We start from the raw sequence: 12080 nt of genomic DNA on the forward strand, positions 1-12080 counted from the left end.
TCCTGGATAACTCTTCTTGATACGAGGCAATGTGAACCAGTGCTCTTTCTCTTCTTTCCTCCGCAAGGTCGAGTTCCAAAGTCATGGCTTCGCCATTCAAGACAGGATCAAAATTTTCGCTTTGAATTGTGGGGAGACCAACTTCCAGTGGGATCACTGCTTCCATGCCATAAGCTAAGGAGAATGGTGTTTTTCCAGTTGATCGTCGTGGTGTAGTACGGTAAGCCCATAAAACATGAGGGAGTTCCTCCGCCCACTTGCCTTTGGCTTTTTCTAACCGTTTTTTCAGTCCATCCAATACTACCTTGTTTGATGCTTCTGCCTAACCATTTGCTTGGGGATATGCCGGCGTAGAATTGTAGAACTCTATCTTGTATTCTTCACAAAAGCCTCTGAAGATTTTGCCGTCGAACTGAGTGCCGTTGTTTGATATTAGGGCTTTTGGTATGCCAAACCGAGTGATGATATTTTGCCAGACAAACTTCTTCACATCTCTTTCCTTGATTGATGCCAATGCTTCTGCTTCCACCCGCTTTGAGAAGTAGTCTGTTGCTGCGAGAAAGAACTTCCTGTTGCCGGGTGCTGTTGGAAGTGGTCCTACTATGTCCAAGCCCCACATTGCGAAAGGCCATGGGCTAGTTAATGGCAAGAGTTCTCTAGCTGGTTGATGTATTTGGTGTGTGAATTTTTGGCATTTCTCGCACTTCTTCACATATTTCTCTGAGTCTGCCTGCATGTATGGCTACCAGTATCCTTGTGAAATGGCCCTATCAGCTAGCGATCTTCCTCCTTGATGGCTTCCGCACACCCTTTCGTGTATCTCGTACAAGAATGCTTCCACTTTACTGGGGTGGACACACTTTAGATAGGGTCCTAAGAACGACTTTTTGTATAATGCCAAAGATGGGGAGAGCCAAAATCGCTGTGACTTTGCTCTAATTTTGTTGGCTTCTTTCTTTTCTTCCTGTAGGACGCCGTCTTTTAAGAATAGTATGATGGGATCCATCCATGAGGGGCCTAGTTCTGCGCAACATACCTCTTCTGCTTCGAGGTCCTCAATGCTTGGTCTAGGTAGGTAGTCGATCAATAGTGGATGAGGGATGGAGGTATCTGCCATTGACGCGAAGCCTGCTAGTTCGTCTGCTCTGCTGTTCTCCTCCCTGCCTATCTGTTCTATCCTCACTACTTCAAATTTCTTGATTTCTGTTCTGACCAATTCTTGGTACTTGGCCATCCTATCATCCTTTGCTTCGTAGTCGCCAGAAATTTGGTTTACCACCAACTGTGAGTCGCTGTAGACCATTAATTCGGTGGCCTTCATGTGGTATGCTGATTTGAGTCCTGCTAGAAGTGCTTCATATTCCGCTTCGTTGTTTGATGCTGGAAAGCCAAGGTTGATTGCTTGCTCCACAACCAGGCCGTCTGGTGAGATGAGGATTATGCCAAGTTCTGCACCATGCCGGTTGGATGCTCCATCCACAAAGAGCTTCCACATCTCACCAACGAACAACTTCCAGCAAGTAGAGGGGTCGGATGATGTCGTGGGGTCAGGAATGTTGCTGGTGTTTTCTTCAAGGTTCATGCTTGCTGTCTGCCCCTCGCTATCTGATTGAACCGAGTCTTTATTTGTTGGTGAGTCTCGGTTTGTTGTAGCTTGGTTTGCTTCGTCCTTGCTGTCTATAGTCTGGTCTGCCTTGGAGTATGACTGAGTACCTTCTGTAAAGGGTTGTGCTATTCCGGCGTCAACTTCCATCCCTAGTTCGGTTGTGTCAGTTAGGTCGACTAGGCAGATATGATGACTTCCAGGAGTAAACTATGCGACGAAGTCTGCCAAAGATTGGGCTTTTACTGCAGTTCTAGGTTGGAACTTGACGTCGAATTGTCCCAGCTCTACTTCCCACTTCAAAATTCGCCCAGAAAAGTTTGCCCTCTCAAACAAAGCTTTTAGTAAGAAAACTGTGAGGACGACTATGGTGTGGGCGTGAAAGTAGCGTGCCAATTTCCTGGAGGCCATCATCAAGGCTAATGCCAATTTTTCCAGTGGCAAATACCTTGTTTCGGCTCCCAGTAATGTCTTGCTGACATAATAGATGGGCAGATGTTGAATTCCTTCCGCACGGACCAATACTACGCTAATTGCGTGCTGAGAGACTGCAAGGTATAGGAAGAGTTCTTCTCCTGGTATTGGGGTGACCAGCAATGGTGGAGAGGACAAGTATTCTTTCAGGCTTTCCAGAGCTTGGTCACATTCTTCGTCCCATTCGAACTTGGCTTTTAAAGCTTGAAAGAATGGTCGTAGTCTGTCTGACGATCGGCTTATGAACCGATTGAGCACGGCCGCCATGCCGGTGAGATGCTGTACTTCTTTTACTGAGTTTGGTCTCTCCAAATCCTGAATTGCTTTGATCTGGGAGGGGTCCTCTTCTATACCCCGGTTGGTCACAAGGAAGCCCAAGAATTTGCCAAATCCTACTCCGAATGCACACTTAGATGCATTGAGGCGCAACTTGTGCTTCTTCAGGATTTCAAACATCTCTCCTAGGTCCTTGAGATGGTCATTTTCATCCTTGCTTTTGACCACCATGTCGTCGATGTAAGCCTCCATCGTTCTTCCTAATAATGGTTCAAACATCTTGGTGACCATTCGTTGGAATGTTGCCCCTGCGTTTTTCAGGCCAAAGGGCATGACCTTGTAACAGTATAGTCCTCTTGGAGTTGTAAAGGATGTGACCTCCTGGTCTGGTTCATGCATGGCGATTTGGTGATAGCCTCTATGTGCATCCAGAAAGCTAAGTCGGTTGTGCCCTGCCGTTAGGTCTACCAGTTGATTTATCCGTGGTAGAGGAAAGCTGTCTTTTGGGCACGCTTTGTTGACTGTTTTATAGTCGACGCTGACACGCCATTTGCCATTCTTTTTTGGCACTACGACTGTGTTGGAGATCCATCTTGGGTAGTGCACTTCTCTAATTGCTCCTGCCTCCAGCAGATTGCTTACTTCTTCCGCCACTATCTCGGCGTGGTGGAGTGCCGATCTACGGGTGCGTTGAATGATTGGTCTGGCAGATGGGTGGACATTAAGTTGGTGACAGATGAAGTTTGGATCAATCCCTGGCATGTCGTAGGGTGTCCAGGCGAACACTTCGATGTTAGAGGTTAAGAATTCCAAGACCTCTAATCTCTCAGTGCTGGACAACGACGAACCGAGCAAAAAGAACTTATCCGGGTTCTTTTCATCTATTTTTACCTCTACCAAGTCCTCCACTGCTTTCTGATCCGCCGCTCTGTCGACATCTGCAAATAGCTCATTACTCTCAGGTTCTTCCACCGAATGAACGTATCCTTTGGCAGCGCGGCTGCCATTTACAGTGACGAAGCATTGCTTTGACATGATCTGATCTCCATAGACTTCTTCAATTACACCGGTGTCATTGGGGAACCGCATTACTAGGTGGTAGGATGACGCCACTGATCGCATGGCATGCAGCCATGTTCTGCCAGGATGATGTTGTAAGTGGAGAGGACCTTCAATACCCAGAACTCCACTTGTTTCGTCACGCTTTCTGCTCTAACTGGAAGAATTATTTTGCCGACGGGCCATTCTGGCATGGAGTTGAATCCAATTAGGGGAGATACAGCAGGCGCCAAGTCTTTGTCTTGTAGCTTCAGTTGTTTAAATGTTTCATAGTACATGATTTCACATGAACTTCCCTGGTCAATTAGAATCCGCTTGACGTCAAAATCCTTGACTCGGAGAGTGACGACCAGGGCATCATTGTGAGGGCAATATATCCGTTCTAAGTCTTTATCTGAAAAGGACATGACGTTTGTGGCTTCTGTCTTCCCCTTCTTGATGGCAGGTTAGGCACTTAGAACTTCTCTTAAATGCTCGGCCTTTTTGATTGATCCCTTGAGCTCGCATACACGCTCAGGTTCAAAAACTCCATGTATCACATTGATAATGCCTTGAGGCGGGGCATCGATTGGCATCCCATTGGGGTTATTATGGTCCTAGGGGGCTGGTTGCGTCCCTCCTTCAATGTATTTATCCAAGTGACCTGTCGCCACCAACTCCTCCAGGTGCTGTCTCAATGGTGTGCAATTTTCAGTGCGGTGCCCCTTTTGTTTATGGAAGGTGCACCGCGATCTTTCGTCGTAGTCTTTCTGTGCTTCTCCCAGCTTAGTTGGTCATTTGATGAAAGGCTCATCTCTTATTTCGCTCAGAATCCGATATATCGGTTTCTTGAACACCGTGGTTATGGCAGTGCGGATTCTCAACCATCTTTTATCTGGGTCTTCTCCGTTATCCCGTCTGCCACGTCTGTTTCTGTTCGGTCGATCTACCGTATTAACCTTCGCTAAGGCCTTCTTTTCTGGTACTGTGGTCGTCCCAGATTTTGCTTTGGCACGTGCGCTATCCTCTTCTACCCTGATGTGCTGATGCACTCTTTCCATCAAGGCTTCCATGGTGAGGGGTGGCGTCATGGTGATCGAGTCCCTTAGTCTGTTCCCGACTGGAAGGCCTCTTTTATACTATGCAATGGCGAGATTGGCGGGGCAGTCCCCAATCTGATTGAATGTCTCCCAGTAGCGACTATTGTAGGATCTTAAGGTCTCTTTATCGCCCATGTCGATGGAGAGCAATTGGTCAATCTCCACCGGGGTTTTAGTGTTCGTTCGGAACCTTGTTACGAACGCCTCTGCCAATTGCGCCCAAGAGGCTATGCTGCCCTCTGGAAGTTTCTCGAACCAAGTCAACCCTAAGTTGCCAAGGCTAGATGGGAAGAGTATGCACATTAAGGCCTCGTTTCGCCTGTATACAGCCATGACCTGGTGAAAGTGGCTCAAGTGTGAGTAGGGGTCCATCTTCCCTTCATATGTAGTGAATTTGGGCTGAAGGAAGCCTGATGGCAGGGGCGCGTTTTCAATCACCAGAACAAACGGCGAAGTCTGCAGCCTTGCTAATGCTTTGTCCGTTGGTTCGTAGGCAGGGCGCGGTATTGGCATTCCAACCTCGACGCTTCCATGCGTCCGAGGAGCCAACCGCTGTAAGGCAGAAACTCTGTATGGATCCCGTGCCCTGGCATCCTCCTTGCATCGTGCTTTTTCTTCGAGCACGGTTCGTAAGTCGGATGATCTGGGTAACTCCGTCTGTCTAGATCTGGTTTGGTGCGTATGTGAGGGCCAATACGTGCTTCCTTCAGTGTATAATCTTCCAGATCTTGTCCTCTCAGACCTGGAGTGACGAGTTCTGGAAGACCTGGATTGAGTATCGCTTGTCCTGAGACTTCTACTTTCTCCTTGCGAGGGTGTGGTATTCCTACTACGATTTTCTGAGTGCCGAGGGGGCGTTTTATTTTTGCGCCCCTCTCCTGTCGTCACTTCTTTGTTCTTCATCTGGCGCTTCAAGGCCTCCATGTCCGCCGCCATCTTCCTTATTAATTCGTCTTGCTCCTTCACGCGGTCCTCCAGAACTTGAGGATCAATCCTCCGCCTTTGCCTGTCAGGACTTTGTGAACGAGAGTGACGAGGGCTGTAAGTCCGTCTTCCCCTAGTATCTCTCCTGGGGTTATGTCGTTGGGACTCCAAGTCCGCCATGGGAGGGATAGAAAGTAATCCTTCACGCCTGGTCCCCCCATCTGGTGTTTGCCCGTCGATGGCGGACTGTGGTAATTCTTCTATGTGCGCCATTGTTTGTAAAGGGGTTAAGCTTGATCAAGAGGTTTTGTCATCTGTTTCTTTCCACAGACGGCGCCAATTGTACGGGAAAGAAATAAACCTTCTCGTATAATCCTGTTGATCAAGCCTGCGCTCCTCTGTACGTCGTCGCTTTATCACCTGAAAACACAAGCGTGAGCTAGCCGGCGGGTGTGTGCCGGAAACCTCTCTGATGCCTAAGTCAATGAGCTTGACAAATAGACAAAAGCTCTGTGTATTCAGAAAGCAAAGTTGTATCTTACCTCTCCAAAGGTGATGTTTGTGAGCTTTTATAGGTTTCGTGTGGCACAATCCTAGTAGGACTTCTACTCCTCCATGCAGAGTCCTCCTAGAATTCATACTTCTGAAAGATAATGCTTATCCTTCGACACCCCCCTCACTGCTTAAACCAAGTGAGATGGTTTTATCATGGCCAAACTCTAATATGACCGAAGTAAATATGTCTATGCATAGCCGAAGAGTAAGCCGAACTAACTCTTCCTTTTAATGCTCTTACGTCGGCTCCTCATGCACAACCCATGGCGTGGTCAGACCGAACTAACATGTCGAGACCAGTGTAACTCCAAGACCGGTCTAACTTCAAAGTACCGTTAGACCGATCTAACTTCAATCTTCTGTCAAACCGGACTAGATACATGGCCTTAGGACCGGACTATCGACAAAATAACCACACGACCGGAGTAACTTACATGGCCATTTTACTCGGCCTTTTGTACTGCGGCTTATAACGGCCCATTACCTAGCTCGGCCCAATTTTCACATAAATTACCCTCTCAATATATATAAATTATTTGACATATAAATAAAGAGGGAAAGGTTCCAAATTGTTTCATCCTCAAAGTTTTAGGATAAATTACACATAAGTAGTATTTTCACAAAATATTTACCATTGATGAAAAAGTTTATAATTTTATTATTAATGTTTATAAAATTTAGTAATTTAACTATTTTTTAAAAAGATTACCCTGAATTATAAATTCTCCAAAATTTTATCCAAAGAAGATTTTTAACTTGGGTAGATATTTTTCAACACTACCCCCACTATCATATCACCAGCACTAACAACAACCAAAAAAAAAAATTGAAAAAAAAAAAATCATTAGCTTTTTGAAAAAGAAAAACTCAAGAAAGTTGAAACTACTATCCTCATTTCATAATTTTACTCGTGTTGTATGATCATTCATGGAAACATCCTTCTTTGAGGAGACAAATGAAAAAATAAAAAGTAGCTTACGTTTTAATTAATGATGCAAGTTCTCATTCTCATTCTCCTTCATGATGATAGCAAGATAGACAATGGAGATTCAAACATTAATTGCAATCAAATGATCAAGGAGCATATAATAAAGTAGGTAAAATTCAAATAATAACAGTTTGGTTTTTGCTAAAGAGAAATCACTTTTTGATTTTATAAGTTAAAAAAATAAAAATAAATAAATGTTGGAGCACTTGAACTTTTAATATAGGTTACTTTTACAAAAAGGGGAAAAAATGCTAAAATAACAACATTTTCTAGGAACTTTTTTGTTTTCTTTTTTGTTTTTAATTTTTTTTTATTTAGATAAATTAAAGTAAATCCTCTTAAATTATGACTCATTTGCAAGTTACCGCTTAAATTTCAAAACTCAACGTTTAAGCATCTCAAAGTATAATCTTGTTATAACTAGCCTTTTTTGTTATGATTATGTTAGGAATTTATATAAAATCAAATTATACATAAAACACATGACACATTTTTTTGATCGGTAAGCACATAACATATTTATTGATTTTTTAGGAACAATGCCCTTATTTAGTGATCTCGTTTGATAATTAGGTGCCTGAACCAATTTGTATGTATCTCGACTAATTTTAGAGTCCTGAAACTAATAACTATACAAACATCCAGTGACAGTGTCTCATTAAAGTGACTCGAACTTAAGATCTTATATTTTATTATTAGGTTTCAACTGCTCGCGTCAATCTTTGAAATTCAGTGGAAGCCACTATGACGAGACCAATGTGTTTGTTTCCAGTTTTCCAGCCATCATCAATGACCAAATGAAAACCTTTTGAGACATACGCAATCATGTTACCAAGCAATGACGATGACGATCTATAAGTTATAAGGTTATGTTTGGATCAATAATTTGAGTAGGAATTTGTGAAGAAAAATAAGAAAGTGAAAGTGAACAAAATTTAACTTTTCATTCAATTTTTTCTTTGTTTCTTCTTTTTTTTCTCATAAATCTTCCTTAAATATTTAATTCAAACAGGTTCACGAAAAATGCTATGCTATAAACTAAGGTGGAGCAAGCACTAGAGCTTTTCTCATAGGCTTTGCTTTTGAGTCAAGAGCCTCTCCTTGCAAGCTTGTGCTTGCGTCCGTCCTTGCAGGCCTTCGGGTCTACTTTTAGGCCCAATTTTGATAATCCGAACCGTTTATATTTTATGATTTATTCAGTATATCATACCTGTAAAAAATCAAGTTGATCGGATATCAGAAAGTATGTGTTTGAAAAATTGAACTAAACACTATTTTTTAAAGAATTTAATAAACAGTTTTCCGAACATATGCTTTCTGATATCCGATCAACTTGATTTTTTACAGGTATGATATACTGAATAAATCATAAAATATGAACGGTTCGGATTATCAAAATTGGGCCTAAAAGTAGACCCGAAGGCCTGCAAGAACGGGCGCAAGCACAGAAGCTGCAAGGAGAGGATCCTCACTCTTTGCTTTTACTGGATGTTACCTATTTGTCATAATTCTAGATAGTTTTATTTAGATTCTGTTTCATACTATCTAAAAAAATATATATTCGTCTCAATCAGAACCCACTTGTAACTTTCATTAAATATATACAAAAAAGTGATTAAGAATGTCATTACCTTAATTATTATTGATGCCATGTTCTAGGTTTATTTCTTAATTCTTTAATTAAAGGATCCTTTTTCTAATTAGAGTCAAAGAGTCATGATATGAATCAATGTTCAGTTGCTTAATTAGCATTTTAAATTTTAATTTTAACAATATGCCCCCAAATATGCATGTCAATAATATCTGGGTCGTCTTTTGGGTTTGCCTTGAAAAAAATAAAAAAATTATTTGATGACATTTTTGCTTTCAAAATAAATAAAAATAAATAAATAATAGGACAATGGATTCTTGTATTTTTACTTTAAATAAGAACAGAAAAGAAAAATCATCTTAAATGGAACAATTTTAGAAAATTTTAGCATGACTAATTTTAATTTCTTTTCCTTGAAAACTATATATTTCTCCATGTGTATATAACTCTTTTTAAACCATTTTCCTAACGGTTGCATGCCATCTATATTTAGTGAAATATGAATAATAAATAAAAGCACATAACTAAAAATTATAAATCACATGTATATAAAATAATATAAAATTTACGTGATTTGTTTTAAAATTAAAAAAAAATGTTTACAATCATCGTTATTTTATTATGTTCAGAAATATATAATATTAATAAATAAAAAGAAAAATTATTTATAAGTCCTATTAGAGAAACTTATGCTACATATGATCCTACTGAAAAAATTTATGTTCTCATAAGTCTTGTGTAAAGTTTGTTGACACATTTACCCTCAATATTAATTATTAATATCATAAATAATGGTAAAACCATATATAGGAAATTAAATGTTACCATAGATTAAGTTTGCGAAACGTAACGTAACACCTACATAAACATAATATAACGTGACCTTATCAGATAGGACATTACATAAATATAACGTGACGTGACACCTATATAAACGTAACGTAACGTGACACCTACATAAACGTAACGTGACGTTATACCTACATAAACGTAACGTAACGTGACACTTACATAAACGTTACGTGACACCTGCATAAACGTAACGTAACGTGTCATATATTACGTTTCGCAAATTTACTAGGTTTTTGATTTTTTTAATTGAATGTGAAAATATTACTTTCTAAGGTAACATTCAATTTCCTATATATGGTTTTGCCATTATAGTGTATAATAGTATATTAATACCATTTATTTACAACTCATAAGATCTTGTGGAATACATTCCTATCTAAATAGGACTTGAAACTCTATAAGAAATTACACAAGACTTAACATAATATAAGTATCCGAAATAGGACTTATAAATAAGTCTCCCTAAATAAAAATACAGATCACAAATATAAAACATCAAAAAATTCTGATTCTATAATTCGGATAGAATAGTATTATTCAGGATGCATATGAAGAAAATCAAAATAAAACTCAAGAAACATGTGTAGCACATGGTCAAAAGAAGTCTTTTTCACAGGTGCAGCATCATGCTTGCTAGTTGAGATAAGGCGAAAATTAGAGAGTTGCAGTTGCAGAGTAACTTCGTTTCAAGTGCTTGGTTAATTTTTCAGTGTCGATTGAAAAAAAAAATGTTATAGGCTGTAAATTTTTTATTAAATAAATGATTAAATGTTTCATATGAATGTTGGGTTCATAAAATGTAGACTTTACACCCATGTGAGATATTTGGTCATTTATTTATTAGAAAATTTTGTATCCGTAATATTACCAAAAAAAAAAAAAAAAATCCAACAAACTAAACGATTCATGTTACCGAAATAAAATCTGTGATGAATTTTATAGGTCTAATAATGCCTTTCAGCTCAAATGAAGGAGCTAAGCTTCCTTTTTGTCTTGTTTTGTGAGGCCCACATGTTATATTTTAATTATTTAAACCGTTCATTTTATAAAGTTATATTACTCAAAATAAATAAATAAATAAGTTGATTCAGGTTCAATTTATCACAAAAAAAACAAAAAAATTGATGATTTATTTTCAAAACTACACTTGCCGCCTTATTATCTTTTCAGAATCAAATTTTTTGTCTCAAAAAATAAACTATTTTGAGACTAAATTATTGTCCCTAAATGTTTATTTATTGACATTTTCAAAATTTTGTCACTAAAAGCTTTATTTTCTACTTTTCGAGACGACCTTTTAACAACTATCCTCACTGTAATAGAAATTGGTCCCTATATGTTTTCTACAACAAAATTCACTTTTAAAGATAAAAAAAATTTAGTCTTTACAACTCTTGTATGTTATAGTGATTCATAGTATTTTTTGAATGTCTATTAAACTTTTAGTTTCTGATGATCGAATTTTTAATTGAAAAAAACAGTATCAAACGAGTCATTTCAGACCTAACAAAAAAGATAATGTTGTTAATGTTCTCTAATAGTAGATTATAATGAAAATATTAAAATACAAAATTGTTGATATATGATCTTATGATTGAGAATATTGAGAAAGAAAAACGAATATAAATTTCGAGTACAAAAAATCCAATAACTCAAAAAACATGGGATCCACTTCAATTATTCATGCATATTAATATTCAATTAAACATCATAGCAGATTAAGACTGTATTTAGATAATGAATTTGAGTATGAATTTGAAAAAGGAAAAAAAAATGTGAGATATATGTGAATAAAATATAAGTTAAGTTTGTTGTTCAATTTTCCTTTTTTTTTTTTTTCCTTCTAAATTTATGATCTAACACAATGTAAGGAAAAAAGACAGAAACAACCCTAATAATTAAATCCATTTTGCAGTCTACAATAAGTGTCCCTTGGCAATTTAATTAAGCACCCAATTGTCATTAATGAATCTAGATTTCATTAGTTTTCCTCTTTTGTCATATGGGAAAAGGCCTTGTAACCTTGTTACGGTGAATAACAAATGCATATTTCTTTAATCATCAGCCACTCTTCTTGTTGCATAAAAGCTCATCCATGGTCCCTCCTCTCCCTAGTCTCATATGTCCCCATTTTGATTAGATTAGTCATTATCTTCAACTAACGTTTGGGCTAGATTAGGCAATACATGACCCCACTAAGATTCTTCATTAATACTTGTTAAAACTCATAAAACATTATTTCTAAACTAATCTTCAATAATATGACTTGTTCCCAGTCATGTGTTAATTTGTTTATGAATTAACCAATTAAGATCCAATTTCTTGTCATGTCGTTATGAGTATTAAAATGATATTTTAGAAATAGAGTTAGATTTCCCTCCGGTCCATAATCTAGATGGATAAATGTTGTTTACGCCAAGGATTATGGGTCACTGCTGTGCTAAACACACAGCAGTGACTGTTGTGGTTCATTTTGCGATGCATTATGGGCTTATTTTTATGATCTGAACCGTTCATTTTGTAGGATTTGTTAAGTACTTCAAGCCTACCAAAAATCATATTAATCGGATATCAACAACTATATGATCGAATTGCTTATTTTTATACTATTTTTTAAAAGAAAAACTTCTTGTTTGTTTTTTTGGTTATCAATCATATAGTTATTGGTATCCGATTAAT

The 12080-nt window shown here is 38.4% G+C and overlaps 1 protein-coding gene across 1 annotated transcript in view; it reads left to right on the forward strand.

Moving 5' to 3' along the window:
* Positions 1 to 5653: 5653 nt before the first annotated feature.
* The window catches only part of LOC114319234 (protein FAR1-RELATED SEQUENCE 5), a 44064-nt gene continuing 37637 nt past the window's right edge, over positions 5654 to 12080 (forward strand). The window contains exon 1 of the mRNA XM_082897154.1: positions 5654 to 5757. Within this exon, the coding sequence (XP_082753280.1) occupies positions 5654 to 5757 (104 nt within the window). The remainder of the gene's footprint in view (positions 5758 to 12080) is intronic.

Source organism: Camellia sinensis, chromosome 12 (genome assembly GCF_055761805.1).
Source record: "Camellia sinensis isolate YWXY chromosome 12, ASM5576180v1, whole genome shotgun sequence".
Lineage (NCBI taxonomy): Eukaryota > Viridiplantae > Streptophyta > Magnoliopsida > Ericales > Theaceae > Camellia > Camellia sinensis.